The sequence below is a fragment of the Callorhinchus milii genome, unplaced genomic scaffold, assembly GCF_018977255.1.
Source record: "Callorhinchus milii isolate IMCB2004 unplaced genomic scaffold, IMCB_Cmil_1.0 Scaffold1, whole genome shotgun sequence".
Classification (NCBI taxonomy): Eukaryota; Metazoa; Chordata; class Chondrichthyes; order Chimaeriformes; family Callorhinchidae; genus Callorhinchus; species Callorhinchus milii.
Window position 1 is genome coordinate 36,412,790 of NW_024704742.1, and position 24,772 is coordinate 36,437,561.

General features: G+C 40.8%; 1 protein-coding gene across 1 annotated transcript in view; it reads right to left on the reverse strand.

The window, feature by feature from the left end:
* The window catches only part of wdfy3 (WD repeat and FYVE domain containing 3), a 226,536-nt gene that overhangs the window by 31,018 nt on the left and 170,746 nt on the right, over positions 1 to 24,772 (reverse strand). Inside the window, exons 37-41 of the mRNA XM_042340146.1 lie at positions 13,681 to 13,910; positions 12,356 to 12,465; positions 9,044 to 9,226; positions 1,662 to 1,822; positions 881 to 958 (exon numbers count right to left, since the gene is read on the reverse strand). Coding sequence (XP_042196080.1) covers positions 881 to 958; positions 1,662 to 1,822; positions 9,044 to 9,226; positions 12,356 to 12,465; positions 13,681 to 13,910 — 762 coding nt within the window. The remainder of the gene's footprint in view (positions 1 to 880; positions 959 to 1,661; positions 1,823 to 9,043; positions 9,227 to 12,355; positions 12,466 to 13,680; positions 13,911 to 24,772) is intronic.

The window sequence follows — 24,772 nt, forward strand, 5'->3', positions numbered from 1 at the left end:
GTGATGTGAAAGGGAAGTATATACACAGTACGAAATTGGAGTAGAACAAAAGAATGCCAACTGTCTTGTGTAAGATTTAAGTAAGCCCAAGGGATTTAGAAAAAATATTAAAGATTTTCTCTTGGATTTTCTATGTTATTTTTACTTCTGTGTGCAATGCTATTGCTGGTTTGAACACCGTTTTTTTCTTGAAATAATGAGTCCTGTGATACAACATCAACGTCAAAGCAAGTGGTGCAACTAAAAAAAACTTTCTTTTTCTTTCGTTTCCAAGAACTGGAAAATAGAAAGTCAATCTTCAGCACAGCGCAGCTGGAAGTTTAAAAAAACACTGCACATCTAAGGCAAATTCTGAGAATCTGCCTATGTATATATACATCATTTAGTGTATCCTCCCTTGATGGGATCACTGCATATAACTAAATCTTTGAATACTGGCTCAGAAGAGATGGGATTAATAAACTGAATGCCTCAGTAAATACAGTAGAGCCCCATTATAAGGTGCTAGCAAGCGGGGCTCATAAAATTTCAACCCATCCTATAATGGGGCAAGAGCAGCCTATATGTCCGCAAAGCTGCCTGGTTTCTTACCCACTAACAATGTGTATGTGCAACAAGCAGCACAGCATTGGCAATGGCGTGATGACCTAGAAGGGAAGCTGATCATTTGTTAGCAAGAAGGAAGTTATCGAGTTGGTCCGTGCACTCAAACTAACTGGCGTTCCACGGGGCAACTGCCTTCTAAGCAATCCAGCATCATAAGAGAATTATAGAGGAAGCTTTATAATAGGTTCTATTGTAGCTCTTGGACAGCTCCAACACGCATTGAGCCTTCGGCTCACCATGCAAATACAATATTAATAATAAATGGAACCCTTACCTCCTGATACTCTTTATACTGCATATCCAATAAATCCCGCACAACGGCAATGTGAGTAAACATCCACTGCGAGGCTTCCTGAGCGGAAAAAAGCAAATCAGGAAGCTGTAGTATTCACATCTGAAATGTCAAATGTTTATAAAGCCATCGTTGCAAGCATTCAAGTTATCTTGTCTAATGTCATGGAGATACGGTGACTCTGTGATCAGTATGTCATCCATCCAGGCAGATCGAGAACAGCTGCCTACGCTACATTGAATACTCTTAATCGATGTATAAATTGCCTACTTGTACAAAGTCGCTTTTTTTAAAATAAATTCAACTCAAGCAGTCCAAAGAGCCAGTGATTGATAAATCGAGGAAGTGAAGGGTCAAGCAGGAACAGAGCGACAGGGAGAGGATAAGGGAGTCAGTCTACTGCTGGTTACATTGGCAGGCATGTGAATCGCTACAACATAAATTTCACTTTCTAGGATGAGTCTGGTTTATACTAGAACAAATCACATTGTAGAAGTTGGACCTATACACAGTGTATTGTATATGAGAGGTTTTTACGTGAGTCTATATTGGGATTGTAGCTCTAAAATATAACCAACAACACATGGTTAGGGTCACAGCATTGCTAAACAACATACTGTATTACTGCTCGTTTAAATTACATGGCCTTTTGCTGCTTAGCATGTATTGGAATACTACACTTGTATCGGCATCAGAGGCGTTGTTATTCTCCCTTAGACGTGCGGCTCGCTCAGACAGGACAGGGTAAAACTAGACCATCTACCTGTGCTGTGAGGTGGTTTTTACTGATCCCACTTTCCTTCCGGTTTCGCCTGGAACCAGTCAGCTTTGACAGACCAAATCCACTGCTAACCCGTGACAATTTGGATTGTGCGGCTGGTGCTACAGTTGTCTCACCTCTGCTGATGTATTTCTTTTCATGGGCTACATAATGGGCAAAAAATGGGGAGAGAAAGAAATCAGTCAGTTTGCTCATTCCAGTGATCCATTGTTGAAAAGCAACAGGAAGGAAATTAAAACCTGTGAAAAATTGTCAATGAAAACTAGTAACTTCTAAAATCTCTTGTGCAACCAATACAATCAATTTCTGGACATAAACACAGCAGTGAATCAACATCTTGTCAAAACTAAATATGCTACACTTAGTGGTCTTGTAAACTAACTATTTGGGTTGGAGTTACAGAGGGTGGGTGCAGAAAGGCTAAAGACCCAACCTCCGATGGTAGAGAGACCTGTAACACACGGTGACGTTGCACAGAATGAACAGTGCCTTATCAAGATTACAATTTTAGGCAGCCCATGAATCAGATGCTAATCTGATAAACGGGGGAGATTGGCATATACTTCAGAGTTGCCTGTGTTTTTTAAATGTATATCTGAACTTTTATACAAATACCATACAACAGTTGTTTTACACCAGCCGATTAGACAGCCAATTTTCTCTACAATATTATCTCCCCACATCCTGAACTTCAGGCGGCCTATACAGAACTAGCAGTGTACTGTTGAGCATGAGATCCTTTTTGTAATCTGAGGTGCATATTTAGATTATTGGCTGGTGATGGGTTTCCACATGTGTTAGAAAAAAAATCTCCAGGGAGAATGCACATTCCATTCCAGACACAGGGAAATTTCCATGTACAGGTGGCATACATATGTGGAGCTCAGTCTGGTTTGGATATTCTTAAGCAAGATAATGGGTTTCCTTGTATCTTTTTTTTGTCAGCCAGGTGTCCAACACATGCAGAAACCCATCACCGTGTTTAAGAATATCCAAACTAAAAAGAGTTCCATGCATCACACCTATACATGGAAATTCCTGTGTATTGGAATGGAATGTGCATTTTGCTTACATAATTTCAAAGAGTATTAGGCACAGCCACGCAAGAACCAAGGCTTAGGGACCCCAGGGGTCAGTTGGGATACTACTGGAGTTTAACCAGCTAAAACCGCATAGCTTGCCATTGAAAGCTCCGCTTGACAAGCTTTCCTGCTGCTCATTCAGCAAGCACCACCCTACTTCATCTTACTATCCACTATCATCTTCACATGCCCCTGTAGAAATGTGGTTAACATGGTCCAAAGGCAAGGTTTTGTAAGAGGAAAAATGCACATTTCAAGTGAAATATTGTGGAACATGTCAGAAGGAAATCAATATCAGGTCACGTAAGGTCACTTATAAATATTAGTAGATCTGTTAGAGCCTTTCAAGTTCCTAATTAGGTGATCAAATCAATATCAACTGCTGTGCGCAATTGGCTGCCGCATTTCACCCACAAATATAGTCAATTCACTTTACAGTCGATTCTGTCAAGCGCTTTGAGACGTCTAGAAGTCGTGAAAAGCCTATATCAAATGCAATGATTATTATTATTATTGGACAATTGTTGGGGCAGTGAAGAGGAAATGCTTGAAATAAACAAAAATCCATTTTACTGGTTTGCTTTCGTAAACCCAGAAAAACTGGACATTTGTTTTGTTCAGTTTAAAAAATTATAGTGTTACAATAATACAAAGCAAATTTACATTTGTATAGCACCTTTCATGTCTGGAGACGTCCCAAGGCACTGGATAGTCCAAGGTTTGCAGCCGAGTAGGGGTGGGGCTTGAGGGAGTGTGGAGAGGTGGAGGGAAAGAAAGATTGCTTAAAGTGCAATCAAAGGGTAAGGTTTTGAGGTAGACCATGAAGGAAGCAAGAGAAGGGCAGAGCGGAAGGGACTCTGGGATGAAGTTCCAGAGGGCACGGGCAGATATGTTGAAAGCCTTACCGCTGATTGCAGGGGTGGGGTGGGTGGCACGGAGAAGGTGAAGCAGGCTGGTGACTGCTGAGCAGAGGAAGGGGCCGAGTTGGTAAAATTTGAGGAGGATACAGAGGTAGTTTGGGGCAAGACCATGGAGGGAATTAAAGGTTAGGACAAGAAACTTGAACTTGATCCGCAGGGGGATGGGGAACCAGTGGAGCTTGGCAAGGATGGGGGTATTCAAAATATAGTAAATATATATATAATATATATCTACACATACAGTATTTGTTTATCATAGAAATTTACAGCATAGGATCGCGCTATTCTGTTTCTCTGAAAGAGCTAGAGCTCTCTGCTTAGTTCCTTTCTCCTGCCTTTCCCCCAATATCCTTTTGGCCTGCAAATACAGTTGCTACTCTTTACAGAAAAACTTTGCAAAGCATGTTTAGACATTTCAACTGATAAAGCACCATATCAAATGTAAGGACTATTTATTATTCGACAAGTAATTATATTTCTAAAAAAGCCGAATAAGATCACTAGAAGAAGGTAATGTGTCACAACACCGATCAGTTAAGGCGCTTAAAGTATTACTGTCAGGTATTTTGATTAAAATTACAGTCCTTACTGTTTAGAAGATTTCACAGTAAGGGATACTAAAGTAGTTCCTCCTCCCCAATCCCTCTTTTTATAGTGACCTGAGCTGTTCTACAATGAATGTCAGAAATAATTGCCACTGGATTTGGTGAACGGATAATCAGAACATAATGGGTTTTGTACAAATAGGAATTCTAATTGAAAATGGAACAAGTCAATAACATTGCCAATCTGCACAATCCTATATGAAATATTTATGTATTTATTTCGTGAAGGCAGCTTCTGAGACGAGGTTGGAGAAACTGACTGTCCCAGTTCCAATTTAGCGGAGTATTTTTGAAAAGTATTCACACCAAAATGTGAAGAAGCCAGCATTTGTAAATTAAAACTATGGTTAGGAAGTAAAAAATCAAATTCCACCAGATTAATTTTTGAAGCTTGGGGCTGTATGCATCTGCCATCATCTCTCCGCCCCACATTAAAATGATGTCAGCAAGGAAGCCAGCCTGCAAGGAGGACACAAGCAACACAGCAACAGACTAGTGCTGATTTAATTACCTGCCACTGCCACTTGCAGGCAGATATACAAGATTTGTTACATGGCATCACACAAAATCTTATTGTGCAAAACAGCAGGAGTTGGGATAGAGTTTATTAAAATTACATTTCCTTAGTCAAGGGAATAGTGTGCTGTCCTCCACTGTAATTTTAACGTTTGAAAGCTAAGTGATCAATTTCTTTCTGAACAGTTTCAAAGCCAAATTATAATGTAAGTGGCAGTAAATAGGAACCGATTGTTGATTGTTTTACAGCAGACAAAAATCAACTTTCAATTGTGTGACTGCAGTAAGCTGTTTTCATGTAGAATGATTTCAGTTACTGAATTATATTAGCACTGCTTGAAGCTGAGGAGCATATTCCAAAATAAAAATTAGGGCTCATTTGTGGGTGGACGGCACTCATAAATTAGGGTTGGTCCACTGTTGAACACTAACAGATCATAACAGTAACTGGCCTCATATCGCAGCATTTTTCCTTTGCAGATTTAAAGTGCAATAATAATAATCCTTCCAATTTGATATAGTGCCTTAACATGTCTTCGAGATGTCTCAAACCGCTTCACAGAATATACAATAAAGTGAACTGACTGTATATTTTGTGAGTGAAATGTGGCAGCCAATTGTGCACAACAGTGTCCCACAAACAGTCGTGGATTGAGTGAACAAATTATTTTTTTTAAAAAATATTAATAATAATCCTTATAATTTGATATAGTGCCTATCAAGACAATGCTATAGAGACATTGTGAGATGTTGCACTGCTGAGACTGATGGCTGATGTCTCAAAGCACCTCACAGGACACACTGCAAAGTTTGACTGTGTATTTTGTGGGCAAAACTTATTTTGTTAAGAGATGAGATGAGGGAGCATTACCTCACCCAGAGGGCGGTGAGAGTATAAGACAATGAAAGGAAACAAAGATTAATCAGGGGCAGGTTAGCATGGTTTCTTTTTTGAAAGAGGAAAACGAAAGTGGAAACCAATCTATAACAATATATTAGTTCTTAACGAATTGTAACTAAAATATGATGCTTGTAAATGATCAGCAATATAAGTGTGTGCATACATGTGTGGTGGGGGAGGCAGAGAATCAAGAGGCAGACAACACTTACAGGAACAGAGGAGCAGGAAAGAAAATAGGCCAGAGAGTTTTCACATTAATAATAGAATAAGTACTTGCAATTCCCTAGACACTGCATTAATATTGCCCACTCCCTCCTCTGAGTCTTATAGTTTATTGGTGTAGCAAAGAGGGAAGAGTGTCTCTCTCTCTCTCTCTCTCTCTCTCTCTCATGCACACAAATGCTCCTGAGGACTGTACTTCAAAAAGAAGAGAAACATGTACTTTAGAGGTAAAAATATCTGCAGTGTCAATGGAATGTGTGGCTTTGAAATATTTATTGCGAAAGCAAATCACTGTTGTGACAAAATTGAGATAACTGGAAGCCTGGAGGTTGTAGGGCGAGTGTGAACATGAGAGTTTTATTTAGCTTCCCTGAATTCTCTCTCTCAAAGTCAGGCGTCTCCTACACCCAAAAAGAGCAGTGAGAGAAGGAAAAGGAGGTTGTAGTTAACCCACACAGCACCTTTCTGATCTTGAGTGACTGCCCAGAGGCACGCAAGATCAGCCTTCCATTCCAGGCCACATTAATACAACACCGTACTTTCTCCTCGATTTACTCTGATGTTTCAGAAAAGTTCTGTTCTGTGCGATACAAAATGAAAGCAGCTCAGGTTTTGCAAAAAAACAGGTTTGAGCTCTGTTCTTCCACAAATTATCTGTCCAGAAATGGAATACTTACATTTTATACAGCATCTGGTGTGTAGCTAACTTGCACCAGCATCATTATCGCACAATAAGGAATAATATATAAATGACAGAGTGTGATCATTATCTGGGCATTTTTAGATTAGCAGGAATATTGACCAGGGCAATGGGAACATTTTCAAAATAGTTCCTTGAAATCATTAAGGGGACAGGTTAGGAGATTTTTTTCACACAGAGTAGTTAGGATATGGAGTGCACTGCTGAGACTGATGGTTGAGGTAGAATCCATATTGACTTTCAAATGGAGTTAGCTGCAAGGGTACGGTGACAGAGCAAGAAAATGGGACTGAAAGGATTGCTCTTAAAAGAGCCAGCGCAGACATGATGGATCAAATGGTCTTCTCTGTTGTAAATTCCTATGGTTCTACCAATCTTTGGGAAGAGGGATTCTTCGCTTTCGGCTCCCATTAACCTTGTACTCCAAAGCTCTAATGGGTAGGGTGGTACTACCAGGAAGCTTGCCAGGAACTGTTCACAATGTATGCTTCATGGAGTTAGATCCCACCAGGATCCATCACAAGCTCTGGAGTTCCCAAGCCTTGGCCTTGCTAACCTATTTTGTATTTATTAGACACATGATTGACCAACATTTAACATTTTTTTGTGAATGATTGATATACCAAGTGGATGCTGGGAAACAACAGGATGTGGTAAGCATCAATTTCCTTTAAGTATTGAATAAAGTACCACCTGAGAGACTGCTTTAGAAATGAATGTGATAAGGAGAGATAGGGAGGGTGCCATGCAGACAGGTATTGAGTTGGTGTCTCACTTATCTGTGCTGGGCATCTGCTATTCTCAGTATACATGAATGATCTGAAATTTGCTGACTCAGTGTGAGATAATCAACTTTGCAGATCCTGCACTGACTGAAGAAATTGCTGTGAATTGTCAGCAAATCCATTCTATGAACCTGTTTTGTTTGTTACTCACAACCCCACATTCTCAATTTCATTTTCAGTATTTTAGCTTAATATCCTTGACGTTCAGCAGCAACCACAATTCTGAATTTCATTTAAAACCAGCAACACTGCAACAATCATTTGCCAAAGAAGCAGTCAAGTGCTAAGGCTTCTAGATTTCTATAATACCATGTTATTAGCAGGGTTAGGTAGTGTGTAAGAATGGCGCAGGGAATGGACAACTAAGGTCAGAAGCTCATCCCAATGTGGAGAATTGTTTGAGCACCAACCCAGTCATTCTGTTCAAGAGTGGTCAAGATCAGGTCAGGATTGTGACTGTAAGAGCTGGGAGAGTGGTTCAGAAGTTATTTTATTCTATGTGGAAGGTTATTAGAACTGTGTCATAAGTGGTTGAGGTTAGGACTCTAACATTTAAAAGAGAATTGGATAAACATGTGAAGAGGAATACAATACATATTATACAATTAACATTTATATAGCACTTTCCACGTTTCCACGTGAGGATGTCTTAAAGCACTTAAACAATATTAAGAGGGTAAGGGGACAGAGCAGTGAATTTGGATTAGAGCCTGTAGCTCCAGTGGCAGAGATAGCACAAACATAGATCAATTGGCTCAATTCACATGCTACAACAGGTAATACACATCCATTCACAATTTACTTTGGCTGCATCCAAGTTGAATTTGTTATCAGAATAAATAAATAATGAAAAATGATGCACATTAAGGAAGAAATCAGTGCTGTGTAGAAACTGGTGGACTCCAGCAGCTTCTTGTTGAAAAGGAGAAACAAATTGCCAATAGCTATCCCGACCCACCCCACTTCTAATATAGACACCCAACAACTAGCCTCCCAGATACATACACCTAATCCCAGCCTTTCTTATTATTTTCATAATTGTATTACATATTGTTCAGAGAAATGGATCCGTGTTAATTATGGTCAAGGCTGGCAGTCTTTTGTTTGGTTGTGTCTATTTTTCAATGTTTCTTGTTTTAACAGTGAGCATTCAAGACATTATCAGAATACTGGGTTAAAGGAATTACTGAGCTGACCGTTTTGGAACTGAGTCAATAGTTGTAGAATTAGACATAAAGCCCAAGGCTTATATACACTAAACTCCGCCTGTTAATGCAGCTTCCTCACACTCCAAGCTAATATGCCTGTGATACCAGCTGCACCATTGTTCAATCAAAAGTTATTTTAAAAATGACAAACTAAAGAGGGAAAAAAATAAATAGATGTTGGCAGGAATAACTCTTGGTAATAATATTCTGCTATTTAAAAAAAGGGAAGCTGAATGTCTATGAAACTGTATCCAATACATTTTATGAGTGAGCTATATCTTCTGTATTATCTAATAAATGATCTAATACAACACTTATGATTAATGTGTCTTAAATCAAGAGAAATTATCCTCAACTCCATGAATATTATTCATTGAGAATTACCCTTTAGTTCACTTAAAATAGCTTCTGACAGCAGTTCCTACCTAAGTGGTTCTGCCAGCATTTTAAAGTAGCATCCTCAAGAAGTGATCGAGCGCTGTTCAAATCCACAAGTCCACGCTCATTTGTAGGTAGTGTTATTTTAAAAATGTCCTCCAGAGCTTGTTTTTTGCCAACAATTAGCTCAGTCCACACCCGGCTTACGGCTTTGAGTAGAAGCTGACGACCTAAACGACATTTTTAAAAAAAAAACATACGTTAATCCCATTTTTAATTATCAGAATTCCTAAATGTATTAAACTAAACACAGATAGAAACACAAGGTTGATTCCTTCATCATGAAATCAATGACTAGCTTGCACCAATTTTCTTTCCCCTCCACTCAGTGGCAGACTGGCTCCCCGAAAGGGCTGCGACTTTGAAAGGGACTTCCCAGTACCTGCCATCCATCCACTGAGGGTTCAAACCCACGTTTATTGGATGTTAAACTAGTGACTATCCCCCTTTGGGTGGGTTGGCAGGGTGTCCAACTGAACTGGTTCCATTCGCATAGGAATGTCAGAATCAAGCCCATCCTCTGTAGCGGTCTCGGCAGTGCAGTTCCTGAGCTAGTAAGCCAGGCGAGTCCACAGTATTCCAGGGCACTGTTGACAGTTCAGCCAATGTGGCTCATCAGCAGGACTTGGAAGAGCAGATCAATCACTTGGGCGGGGATTCTTCCCACCCATTACCCATTAACCCTCAAGCCAAAGCCCTAACGGGTTGAGTTGTCTTAGCTGGACAAGCAGTGGGAAAGCTTGCCAGGCAGTGCTATCAATGGCAAACTGTGTGGTTTTAGCTGGTTAGTCTCCAGCAGTACTTCAACACACACTCTGCGGTCCCTAGCCTTGGCTCTTGCCAACCTGTGCCTAATACTTCCTGTAATTAAGTAAGCAGGATACATCCCTCCAGGGAGAGAGTACACATTCCATTCCAACAAACATCTCTGGAATTTCCATGTATAGGTGGGATGCATGCAACTCATGGTGTGGTTTGGATGCTCTTAAGCTTGTTGATGGGTTTCCACATGTGTCAGGACACCCAGCTGACCAAAAAAAAACTCATCAGAGAGGCTATGGGTGATGATTGGCTTGTCTGAGCTGGCACTCACCCAGATGTCGAGCTTTGGCGTATCAAGGGTCAATCACAGGGAGTGGGGGAGGCTCAGGAACATTCATGGGGTACCCAGGAAATTTCCCAATTTCCCAGACAGCCAGTCTGCCACTGCCTCCAGTTTTTTCAGTTCATTTCTGAAGGTGCAATCTGCAGTGTAGTTCCAGATCTACAGGTGCCAGGAGCCTTGGAGTATGTTATCTAAATGGCCTTTCTTCGTGGGTGACCCTGGAACAATCAGGGTCAAAAGCCAATCTGAGTGGAGAGAATCACAGGCAAGACTGACCTTGGTCTTCATCTGGCATCTGGATGCACATTTCCACTAGAAGTGACTGACCAGCTACTAATAGTGGTTAAAAGAATTTCTGAAATAATAATCTCACATTTCTATATGAATCAAAGAAATCAAATATTTGTCCAAATCTGAGATCCACATTTTAACCGAACTGCAAGAATAATTGCAGTAATTTGCTGCTGTGACACATGTCAATGTGTTGAGAAGATTTGGTTTGCAGAATGTTCTGCAGTGATTGGTATTGGTTCAGTGCAAATTACATGAGATTAGAATAAGTCCACAACTGAAACAAGGTAAAACCAAGGTGCCTATCCAGTGCCAACAATGGGCAGACTGAAAGGCATATCCATCATATTTAACAACTTTAACTCGTTCAGATTCATCTCACTCCATATAAAACAGCCTTTAGAATGCAAATATGCCACCATCAGCAGCGCAGCTTCACCAGAAAAATAAAGATTTGCAGTTCTCTAAAGCAGTGGAATCAGTTTCTGTGGAACAAATCATCACAAGGCATCAACAACTAAGCTATTGGTGAATGAAGAATCTAACCTGGGAAATATCCATTGCTGAATGGTCAGGCTGAGTGAGGGTCTAGTGAAAGAGCATGCTAATATATTCAGGAAAATTATTGAGGATGACAATAACACTACTTCATGCAATGCAGATGGAACATAAATATTCAGTGTCAAATCTTAAAAAGCAAGGCAATTTTGGTAAGCTCACCCGTTGATAGGAAAGTAAACTACATCTTTCACTTCACGCTGAGGAATCCTTATACACTAGGTGATTCTACAGCATGCTCCAAAAGCACTGTGCATTAATTATACTGCAATTATTTTAACTATTAATGTCCTGAACTTAGGTGCCCATAAAGTTGCTCATGAATTTTAAATTAATTAGTGATGAATCTCTACAATAATATTTATCTTTGAAATATACTGTGAAGTGAATTGACTGTATATTTTGTGGGCGAAACGCAGCAGCCAATTGCACACAGCAGAGTGGATCAGATAGACAATCAGATTCAACTAAAGGTACTCGTCAATAACAATGAATTTGGATTGCTCCCATACAGGACATTTTAAGTGCTTCGAGATGCTGCCCTGCATGAAGGGTATTGCATAACTGCAAGTGGTTGTTGTTATCCTATTGAGCACCACCAAGGACTTTGAAAAGATCATTGCTTAGATTAGATTATCTCTGCAGCATGTCCTGCCATTATGTTTGCCTTCCTGAAAAGAAATGACAATTGCCCAGTGGGCCAGCTATCCTGAGTACTATCTTGAATATTTCAGGTGACCATAAGCATTTTCAAGAACAGAAAAAGGTCATTTGGCCCCATCAAAAACAGCTGCTAAAAACTTCCAAGTTTAATTTCTCATGTGATATTTACTTTCCCTCACCAGCTGTTAACTTTGTCTAAAGCTCAAGGTTAGTCAAAGATTAGTTAGTCAAAGACATTTGTATTGGGGAAGCCATTTTTCTACATGTCTTTCATTTCTGAACAAGTATTAGAAAAAAGCTCATTGTGTGAAAGATGTTCCTTACACTCACCTCTGCTTAACATCTTCTCTGCCTTGGGCGCAATCTTGTTCTAGTTTAACAATACTGCTAAAATCATGTCTCTAAACTCCTTCAAATACATGCTCACAAACCCACATGCACTTTCTCCTCTTTGCACCCTCTGTGTAGAAATCAAAACACCATAACATCGCCTATTTGAAAGCAGTCATTTTCATGGATTCGAGACTCTGGTATCTTATGGGCTTCCAATTGCTTGTAAAAAAAAATCAAAGAATTGTGCTACAACATTGCAACCAGTTAATAGATAATATGGAATCCAATTATACAAGCAGTAATGTGAAAGTCACTCGAGTGAGAAGAACGCATTGAAGATTGTAATTACCCTCACTGATATCTTGGCTATGACCTCCATCAGGTTCAAGATCAGAAGGTATCATGATATGCCATGTTGTCATTCTTGCTTCTGCTTCCAGCCCAAATCCATCAAGGTTACTGCAAGAGTTCATTGCACAGAATAAATACATTGATGTCGAATGTAATAAATCAAGATAGTACTTGGCCGCATTTTAGTATCTGAACCCATGCAGTGGAAGAATATGTAATACATACTTGACGGTCTACATAATCTGACATATTGAGTCAGCCCTGATCAAATCAGAAAATAGATGATTCAGACTACCTTGATTATACAGTCATTTAGGCCCATTCTCCAAGACCCAAAGAGTAGTTGTCTCCTCATGTCCGATTAAATCTATCGCTAAACTTAGAAATGGCTGATACAAACTGTGCAGCATTCCCAATATAACTCACGCAACTTGCAAACAACAGGAATTAAAAAACAGGGTATACATTTCTATATTGGCTTCAAACAAATGCACTTTCCAGATTGTTAGAAAATCTGAATTGCTTGTGCTTAATCTTCCCTTTTCCCACTCTGTCAGAAATACTTTTTTTTAATGTTATTTTGGTCACTAATTTGATTCCCAATTTTGACCACAGCCTCAGAGAAAGTTACAATCACCCTCTAATGCATGCAGCTTCACCTGAAATACAAACTAATAACTTGTTTTCCACCCCACCCCCCACCCCGTCCCAAAACAGTTCCTAAAGTTACAGATAGGTCAAAAGGGGTTGCTCTTGTCTATTTTACTGATTGCTCTATTTATGAAACACAAAACAAGCTATGATTATATCTGCAAATATTGTGTCAATGTATGGAATTATGAGAGAAGCACACACATACAGTATGTCATCCTTCGATAGAAATGGTGCATCACTCTGAAGGGGCAACTGTTTAAATTAAGGCTAATAAAATTTAAACAGAATTCTGCTTACAGATGAAGCCTGCTAGCATATTATTAAAAAAAATTGCAGAATGCAACATTATGAATAAGGCATGGTAGAAATTTCAAATAAATACCATTTTTAATTGACTTCATCTGTGAAAACTGCCATTTCAACTGTATAGTTCAAAATTATCTTGATAAGAATGATGCAGCAATGTACTAAAATATTACTAAAGCCTTTTGATATACAGTATAAAAGCTACCAAAAAATTAAAAAAAATATGTAAAAACTATAACCTGATGTGAAAAGCAATGCAAGTTTTTTTAACTGTTAAGAAAAAGGTACAAATTACAACTAGGCCAATACTTTCTGGTTTCCATTTAATTTAGAAGGCTTTCAAAAATCTTTTCAAGCACCTACCTTCCAACATGGAGACTGATTAAACAGTGGGCCAGACAGCCAATGAATTCCTGATCGTGGTTGCCAGGTCCCAGTATGAGATTGCGGTTGACAGTCAAAACCCTCAAGGAATCTAACAGAGCAACTTGCTGTGGAACAGTCTTATGTGGTCTTGACAGCTGGTAGAGGATGGTTCGATTCAAGCAGTGGTAAATAGGGTCAAGAGACAGCCCTTGGGACCTCCTTTTGGACTAGACAGAACGAAAATTCAAAGTTTATTAAAGGATCAAACAATTATACCTTTAGGTTCCTATTTCTAATGTCTGCAAGCCGAAGACTAGAAGAAAAATCACCATCGAACAGAGCTCGTTAAAAATATAGAGTATTAGCAAAATGTTGTTTATTGAATGAACATTAAGATTTTTTCAAACTAAAATACAACAGTCTAATTTGTGGTAATTCTTAATGAACCATTAAGGAATCCTGCACATTAAACCCAACAAAGGCAAAAGTATAGATAGTTTAAAGTTAATTTCTGTTATTCTGAAAATTTTAAGTTAAGTAAAAACAATTGAAATTGTTTTAAAATATTTTTCAGTAACTCTTGGAGATGTGTGTATCTTGTGGTACGGCAATGTCTTTTCCAGTATTATGAGCGAGTCTCCTTTCATGGAAATTTCAAAAGTAATTGTATGAAAGGAGACTCGCTCATAATACTGCAAAAGACTTTGCCGTGCCACAAGATACACACAGCTCCAAGAGATACTGAAAAGATACATACGGTTCTGCTCCATTTCTTTGTCATATTTAAGTATTCACTGATATTTCTATGAACTGTTGAAATCAGTCACTTCTCGAATGCCAATTCAAATATTTCCAATTCATCTTGTACATTCAGCATAATCTCAGGTTGTTTAGCCTTTAAATGGCAGGCGGTCGTCAATCTGGATTTTGGAGAATGTGCCTTTCTGCACTAACTTACCAATTTGACACCCAGGGAGCAATAATTTGACACTTTTTCATACAGCATGAATATCACAAATTGAGATCAATTTCCAGCAAAACTAGTCCTTTTTTTAATTACACAAAAACTCTGCTGCAAAAGATTATTTATTTCCAAAATATCAAAACACAATTTCCCAACAAGACTCAATGCATTTGCATGACCTGAAATTTAATGATCTCCTCCATGGTGCATTTGCATCGCTGGCTCACTATTCATGAACCCAAATATACAGAAATGCAAAGAAAAGGCGGCAATAATTATTATTGGCTCACATTTATATGACCATACTGCAAAAAAACAGACCATTCAGCCCAACTCGTCTGTTTTGGTGTTCATACATGAGTCTCCACCTACGTTTACTCTCTGTCATATCATTCTATTGCCTACTCTCTCATAAGTACATCAAACTTCCTCTTAAAAGCTTCTATAACTATCTGACTCAACCAGCTCTTTGGGGAGCAAGTTCAACATTCTCACTATCTTTTATATGAAGAATTTGATCCTAAGGTGTATTTTATTTCCTTGATATATTCCCAAATGCTGTTGAATATACAACAACAACCTGCACTTATATAGTGTCCTCCATGCAGGGTAGTGTCTCGGAGCGCTTAACAGTGGTGGAGCCTGACTCTGAGCCGGGGGGAGGGGGGAGGTGGCTGTAAGCACAATGGAACAGGAAAGTCTTCAGGTGGGACTTGAAAGAGGGTAGAGGGGGGGCAAGGTGGAGGGACTGAGGGAGAGTGTTCCAGAGCTTTAGGGCGTAGTGGCTGAAAGCATGACCTTCAATGGTGGGGTAGAGGGTGCGAGGGACGAGCAGGAGGCTGGTGTCAATCGAGCGGAGGCGCTGGGTGGTGGACTGGGGAGTGAGGAGGTTGGAGAGGTAGGGAGGTGCCAGGGTGTGAATGGATTTGAACACAAATCTGAGGTCTTGGAAGTCCATCTATTCGGTGATGGGGAACCAGTGGAGCCTGGCCAGAACTAGTGAGATATGTGTGTGGAGTTTGGTTTGGGTCAGTATGCTGAATATGCTGTTGAATTGTATCAAAATATATGTTTTTTATCACAAGTTCTGCTAACACCAGAAAACATACAAAAGGAACATCCAGGTTTTCACTGACTCGTAAAGCTCAGCTCTTTGCATGTATGATTTTTCCTTCTCCCCGTCCTCCCACCTACCGCGACAGGTTCTAACTTTTTAAAGCCATCTTCAGCAGGGTATGAAAGTACACCTGTGCCACATTAACCCTCTGCAATTTCATTCCTCAGTACAGTTTGCGCACCATTTGAAACATCAGGCCACAAAACAACCAAGAAAATTGGACACATATCACTGCTTATCAGTTTCAGTCTACCAGCCCAATTGTTAACTCGCACACTGACAACAAGGATTAATCAGATAACAATTCAAGCGATAATTCACTGCCTTTCTCTTTTGGGATTGCTAGCATTCACAGACCTAAAGAAATGTGATACAACTAGCCCACAACATTGGACGCTGAGCAAGTGATTCATGTAAAATGAAATGGTTTGTCCCACAACCATGAAAAAGCAAAAATGCACATCCTAACATTGCCTGTACACCTCAATACCTAGTCTGCACAGAACGAGGGGACGGTGAGGGCCTGCCTCAGGCTTGGGCACGCTAGATCAGGGACTATATACTGAGGGACAAGCTGAAGTTCGGTTCAACCACAGCAAAGGCCAGATGGGGCCTGACTCTGGCAGGAGCCGCTCCAGCACAACCGGCCCAGGGCGCACTCACTGGGTAGCCCACGAGGGCATCCAAAACTGACTGAAGTAAAGGTACAGGACTCTCGAGATGTAACCAAAGAGCGTAAATGTATGTACACATGTGCGTGTACGGTGCACATTGGGGCGCCTTGCGAAAGTGGCAAGTGCACCTTATCAGGGTGTGTGCGGGAGCGCATATGGATGTGGTGTAAACAGGGGCAACTCCCGACTGTTTTAAAGGAAGCGTCCCAAAAAACATGCACACCCTGCGTGCGGTAAAGGAATGTATCGTAAACAACATAATTTTTTTTGTATCGGAGGAAGGGAAAAAATTGTAACAGAAGATGTTTGGATTTCTGTTGTACTAAATATATTATAAATATATATTTTCAAAAAAAAAGCAATACTGTGAAAGTCCACTATACTATTCATCCCACAACAACTACCACATCTAAACATCTAGCACGTTATATGTTAAGGTGTTTCGTCTCAGCTAGGAACTGAGATTTAAGAGAAACTTTGCCAGGATTGTAAGAAAGGTATCAGAATGGCAAAGACAAATTTTGAACTGAACATGACAAGAGATGTGAAGGATAACCAGAGGACACAACCTGCGATTGAAGGGGGGTAAATGCAAAAATCTTTGGAAACACGACTTCAGTGAGCGAGTAGTAGTTATGGAACAGGCTCCCTGGGAGACAGTGGAAGCAGAAAGTGTTGCTTGTTTCAAGAACAGATTAGATAGATTTCTGCTGGAAAATAATATCTGGGGATACAGTATATAGTTTGGGACACGTCATGTCAAGCAACTGTCAGAATGGTGGAAGGCAAACTAGATGAAACTTGGGCTTCTTTTGCCTAGCAAATTCTTACGTTCTTAAAAATTTCAGTGGTAAAAAATAATTTTTTAAACTCTTTTCTTACTTTTCTCCATTTTTCCGCCACTTGACTTTGAGGCCTATTACACAATTCCCAATGTCATACTTGCTACACTACAGCCTCTTAGCAAATTGTACACCTTCTAGGGCAATAATATATGCATTTAACTTGTGTTTTAATTAATTGTGGGATCACAAACAACACACAACAACTTGCATTTATATAGCGCCCTTCATGCAGGGTAGTGTCCTGGAGCCACAGAGACACCAAACCAGGGGGACAGGGAGGGGGGAGGTGACCGTAAGCACAATCAAAAAGAAAGTTCTTTAGGTGGGATTTGAAAGTGGGGAGAAAGGGGGCAAGGCAAAGGGATTGAGGGAGGGAGTTCCAGAGTTTCAGGTCGTAGTATATGTTATGCATATATATGTTATATGGACAGATGCTCTTTAATTAAATCACAAGCATTGTTTGGATGAACTGAGGATACTGCATCCATATGTTCTTCTCTATTTATCTGCACTATATATAGGAGAGTTGCAACAGATTGGATTGAAAACAAAGTATTTTTACCACATGGAACATTTAGTTTTTCACCCTGTTCTTCATCCACTGAGCTCAAAGAACACTACGGGCAAATAGTAAGTGGCACTGTCTCCACTGTACATCATTGCACTTCTTCACAATACACATCTTACACCTCCGGCTTGGTCCTGACTGCAGTGCAGACTGACTTGCCTAACTCAAGTGTGATCTCCTTATTGCTGGTGAGAATAACAGCAGATAAGCAAGGGCTTTCAGAAACAAAATGAACAAGGTTTACACACAAGACAAATGACAGAAAAAATCAAAGAGGTTGGCTGAGATCCACAGAACATGTGCAGATTTATTCACATTCAGCAACATATATGTTATACACATATTAATACAGTATTCTTACATAAATATATCTACAAATGATGAAATGATGTGGAGTCCTGTAGCTCAGTGGTTAGAGCACTCGCTTTGCAAGCGAGAGACCTGAGTTCAATTCCAGGCAAAGGGCGAAACCTTGGGCAAGTTTCTTTACTCCACACAGAGCCTAATAATAATCCCTCCAAAACCAAAAACAATAATAAATTGGTCATTTTCAATCTACGACTGTTTGTGGGACATTGCTGTGCGCAATTGGCTGCCGCGTTCGCCCACAAATATACAGTCAATTCACTTTACAGTGTGTTCTGTGAAGCGCTTTGGGACGTTCTCCCGACGTGAAAAGCGCTATATCAAATGCAAGGATTATTATTTTTTAAAGAAAACATGTTGCTGGAGCCAGGCAACATCGCCTGGCTCTGCCAATGTCTCACACCAAAACCCTCATACATGCATTCATAACATCCAGGCTCGACTATGCAAAGTCACTGCTTGTCGGCCTCTCCAACTCCTCCCTCAATAGGCTGCAGATCATCCAGAATTCTGAAGCCCATGTCCTCTCCCGCACTAGGCTCCGTGACCCTATCACCCCCATCCTCGCCCGACTCCACTGACTTCCCATCACACAGAGGATACAGTTCAAGATCTTGGTCCTCACCTTCAAAGCCCTCCAGGGCCTTGCTCCCCCCGACCTCTGCGACCCCCTAACCCCCTACCAACCTGCCTGCTCCTTCCGTTCAGCGGGCTCGACGTCCCCCGCATCGTCCGCCCCACCATTGGCGGGCAGGCCTTCAGCCACTCTGCCCCCACCCTCTGGAACTCCATCTCGCAGTCCCTCCGCCTCGCCCCCTCACTTGCCTCCTTCAAGACCCATCTCAAGCCCCTCCTCTTTGATCATGTCTTTGGTCACCTTCCTTGCCCCCCCCCTCTCCATTCTCCTGGATCCTGACCCCTAGCTCAGATACAAAACACTGATTGTGCAGAGCCGTGGGATGTCCTCCCAACCTGAAAGGCAATATACAAATGTAATTTTGTTATTGTGCTTACAGACAGACTAAAACACTTACACCAGCACCGGGTGGTGGTGAATTTTCTGCATTCTCTTGACATACCAAATATGTTACAAGTCATATTTAGACTAGTGTTCAATGCTGCTGATAAAACTTACATTGTTCAATGCCTGGAGATGCATCAAATACTAAACAGTTCTCACCAGTTTGTCTCATATAACTAATGAAAGTACATGGATCATATTGTTTTTCATAGACATCTTGAATGACACTATAAGGATGTTAGCATTTGTAACACTCATAAGCAAAAGTCAAGCACCACATGACAAGGTACAACACTAAAAGAACTCTGTATGAAAGCAAGATAGAGGATTAATAGCACGTAAGAGGTATTCCACCAATTCCTACTCCTGGATATTTTCAAACAGTATATGGAATTGCAATGAGATACAAGCAATAGAGGAAGAAGAAAGACACTGGACACAGAAGTGATTTAAAAAGCAGTTTACTCAAAGCAGCTGATAAATATTAAAAAAAAGTTGTGCGATTTCTCTGTACAAATATATATACACACAACATATAGCTTAGTTCATCACACATGATTTTCTTAAAAGTTTGCAGTCTTGTAGACATCAAAACTAAGCATGTCTCTCCCATGTTTGATCACAAGTTACTAATTCTGTTTTAGAAAAATGTACAAAAGCAACTATGATGCTAAACCAATAAGAAGGATTGTACATTAGAACAGTATTTTCATGAGACAGATATCTCTAGAGTAGCCAGTACGGAACCTTGTAGTCCTGTTTGATGCTCAACTATCCTTTAAATCGCACAACTGTGCCATGACCTGCCATCTCCCACCTGCACAAAATTGCCTTCCTGCCTCTCTCCTCAGCGACTGAGACCCTCATTCACGCATTCATCAAATCTAGACTTGACTATACTAACTCCCTGTTTGCTGGACTTCATAACTCTTTCCTCCATTATAATAAATTATATATTATATATCATAATTATTATTATATATATTATGACAATAAAAATTATATACAATAATATTATTATATATTATTATAATGCCTCTCTTTCCTCATCCACCTTAGTGGGACAGCACTAGTCTAGTTCAAGTCCTACCTAACAAAGCACCTTCACTTTGTCTCTTCAAACGTTTTTTTCTCTCACCCAATTCACCTACCTCTCTGACATGCTTACTCCCCATCCACTACTGTCAAGCTGTGTGGGACACTACTTGCATGAGGAGTGCTAAATAAATGCAAGTTATTGTTGTTGTTGAGGGCAGCACCTGCCCTCTCACACCAATGTGCCCCTTGCGCTCCAGAACAAAACCCTCTAGCTAATACTGCGGAACCCAGAGAAGACCTTGGAGAAGATTCAGCCACAGGTCTCCTGACCTGCTTGCTCAACACAAGGTTACCTGTATCCCCAGATCACTTGGATGTGTGCACTGATCCTCTCTCCCGCTCAGTGCCTTTGATGCCTGCAGCCAAGGGGTCTGCACAATTCTCAGAAATTGTGATTGCTTCCTCCTTCGATTTGGTGGTGAACTCAACTATGAAAACATAAACAGCCATGCATATTGTTTAACTTTGTACTTTGTATAGAATTTGGTCCACAATATCACTATGGAAGTCCAAAGTGCAATTACTGAAATAAAATTCCTCTGACCAAAACATAGGACAACACTAGCTGAGGGATTACAATACCTCACTATATTTTGGACACATGCAGATAGCAACAGACTTTAAAATAAAGGCATGCATTATGAAAAACAATATTGTGGGAATTATTACATCACTTACCATGTTCTGCAGTAGTCTCAGAGGAGACAGCATTGCCGAGTGTATCCCGGTTTGATTGTGCAATGATTTTCTTGAAGGTTTCTGACGCTGAGTACTGCATTTCTGGTCATTCTACTGTGTTCCAACTTATACCTTGCAGAGCGATTCAGATCATTAATTCTCTTTCAACAGTCAGTGGGATTTGTGTGGCTTTTAGAGCAACAATATATCTTGTTAGCCCATATTTTACCGTCATCAAATACCGTGGATGGCAAGATCTTGCTGTTCAGATGTTTTATTGTTGTATTGACTATCAAGTATAATAATAATAATAATCCTTGCATTTGATATAGCGCTTTTCTCGTCGGGAGGACGTCCCAAAGCGCTTCACAGAGTATACTGTAAAGTGAATTGACTGTATATTTGTGGGCGAACGCGGCAGCCAATTGCGCACAGCAATGTCCCACAAACAGTCATGGATTTAAAATGACCAATTTATTATTGTTTTTGTTTTTTTGGAGGGATTATTATTAGGCGTGTGGAGTAAGGAGTAAGGAAACTTGCCCAAGGTTTCTTGTGCACTTGTGGAGTCCTGTAGCTCAGTGGTTAGAGCACTCACTTTGCAAGCGAGAGACCTGAGTTCAATTCCAGGCAGAGGGCGAAACCTTGGCCAAGTTTCCTTACTCCATGACCAATAATAAATTGGTCATTTTCAATCTACGACTGTCTGTGGGACATTGCTGTGTGCAATTGGCTGCCGCGTTCGCCCACAAATATACAGTCAATTCACTTTACAGTGTGTTCTGTGAAGCACTTTGGGACGTCCTCTCGACGTGAAAAGCGTTATATCAAATGCAAGAATTATTATTAATATTATTATTATTAAAGCGAGTGCTCTAACCACTGAGCTACAGGACTCCTCAATGTGTGAGAGAGAGAGAGAAAGAGAGAGAGGTAGATAGATACGTTTCCGAATCTGGCTGGGAGTGGACAAGGCTCCCATTTTGTGCTCAGACTGAACTCTCATCCGGTTTCTCCCCCAACTGAGTTTGTTTCCTCTTCTCCAGCTTCCTGCTCAGCTCTTCAGTGAAGGAGTGGTAATGGGGGGACGTGGACTCCATCTCGCTGGCCTGCCTCAGGAGCACGTAGCTGTTGCCGTTCATCTTCCTCGGTACGTGGGGAAGTCCAGGGAGCCCGTTGGGGGTGTCAACCAGTTTGGGGGGCAGTGGGGGAGTGGGCGGGGGAGGGGGCAGCTCCAAGTCGGCAGTCCTGTTGTTGTTGTGGAGTGAGTTGGTGCTGGGGGCCTGGCCGGGGATGATCTTCAGGAAGCCCACCTGGTGGTCCTCTTCGTCAGACCCTTCCTCGCTCCTGGGCCCACAACTCCCGGATAGGTTCTGCAGCTCGATGTGGGACGGACGGCACAGTTGCACCTGGTACTTGCCTCTCTTGGACGGGGAGCAGAACAGGTAGATAGCAAGGATGGATGTTACTACGGCAACCGACCCCAGGAAGACGATGATGGTCAGGTACAGGAACTCTCTGCCTGAGGAGATCTGAGCCAGGTGTGACGGAGGGGCCTCAGGCAACATATATCAGGTTCCATTACGCTCAGATCTATCCAGTTGCTTTGATCGATTCATACGTTTAGACTTTCTCTTCGGTGGAGTGTTCACGGGTGTCAACCGTTTGCACTTCTTTACTGTATATTGATGTGGAAAAATGTCCAAAAGCTTCACTCAATCTCCAAAAATCCACATCTCTGCAGCCTGCATTCTGTCCCTCAACAGCCTTCAAAAAAAACCTGAGCAGACAATTTTAAGATTTTGTCTTGCCCTTTAAATCTCTTCACCGTCTCCCCTCTCTCAGACAGAACTATGTTGAAAATCATCAAGTTATGCTGTAACTCAAATTAATCTCAATGAAGCTGCCTATTTTCATGACTCCAGTACTATTTTGGCCCTGGTACAGTCCTGAATCCTATGGTGTATGGAGGATGTTGAGAATGTAAAGTAGCATGAAATACACAGAAAGAGGTCATTGTAATATGTACCGTGGAAATAAAAACAGCTGATTTACAAGGTATCCTTTAATAAAAGTCAGAGAAAGATGTTTTTGATGGCTCAGTGAGCTGAGCTACATTAGCTAAAATACCATTAGTGTTATAACAAAGTGCAATGGCCAGGCCTTCAATGCACACAAGGCCAATGCACACATTTGCTTCCTGCGTGTTGGTCGATTCCTGCACAAAGAGAAAAATGACCGTGTTTCAGGTCATCAGGTATTGGCCAGGAAACCAGCTGGCCTCACATGTATGGACTGAAACTGCCTATTCCTCCTTGTTAAAGCACAGGTTAGGGTTTCATGGGTTCCATTCACTGTTTTATAATGGGCTTTTCTGTATAGTCAAGGGAAATGAAAATCTCCCATACAAGCAGCAAAGTAGGCAGTGACATTGGTGATGACTTTAATGACCTCGAAGCCAGACTTTTTTCTTGTGAAGTCGGTCCTGTTACAGGACAGGAAATGCCAGGAAACTAGCTGACCTCACATTTCTGCACTACCACCAGCGATTTCTATAACCAGCTATATTTGCAATCACATTGTAACTAAATTTGCATTTTAAAGAAGCTCATAACAGGTCTGTAATGTAAAAAGAAACAGGGAATATGGGACAAACAAAATTTACAGCGGAAAAAAAACCCCAAACACTTCAAACAATGTCAAATGAAAGGTTTAGGACCAATTAGTTATTAAAAACAATAAGTGTTTTTTTTAAGAGAAATTATTGTCCCTAAATCCAGGGGAAAGCAAGAGATCAGTTGACACTACAATACAAATTTACATTTATATAGCACCTTTCATGTTGGAATGTTCCAAGGCACTTAACTGCCCTAGTGTGGCACCCTATTAGGAGTTGGAGGTGGGGGAGCAAAGATGGCCAATGGCGTTATCAAAGAGATTCGTTTGGAGATGCACCTCAAAAGAGATGAGGGAGAGAGGAGTTGCAGCGACTCTGGGATGGTGTTTCAGAGAATGGGGCAGATAGACTGAAAGCCTGACCACCAATGGAAGCAGGAAGACAGGAAGCAGGCGAGGGGAATGGCCGGGTTGGTACGGTTGAGGAGTTTGCTGTGTTAGGGTGGGCCAACACTATGGAGGGATTTAAAGGTGATGACAAGGATCTTGAACTCGACAGGCAAAGTAAATATGGAGCTATGATGGTCACAGACCACTCCCCAACATGAATGGTTTATCACCTATAAATACAGAAATGTCCAAAATATAACAATTTTTATTGGCACTATATGGAACAAAATACAAAATTATAACAAAAAGAGACAAAGTGCATTTCTGCCCCAAGGCAGAACAATGCGCACAAAAAAAAAATCAACCATCGTCACTTTTGTATCTTCGATAGAATTTAATGAGATCATGTAAACTAAATGTGAGTCATTCCCCCAAATAATGCCAGTGAGTAAATATCAGCAAACCAACCAAAACTTGGGTGCTGCAGATCTTGGTTTTGAGAGCTCAAGGGCCTATTTTAGTCAAGCCAGGCCAGCATTCTCTATAAAAGTTATTGTGGCCCTTTCTGTCAGAAGCTTCAAGATGCCTGATCTCTAACCAGCATCTGGCCTGTAGCCTGGAAGATATTTCACTCACAGCATTCATTCTAAACAAAACATAAGCCACAGCTTTGCTTCAGTTGTAACCGTAGTGGCTCACCCTGCAACCATCACTGAAGATATAATAAATAATAATCCTTGCACTTGATATAG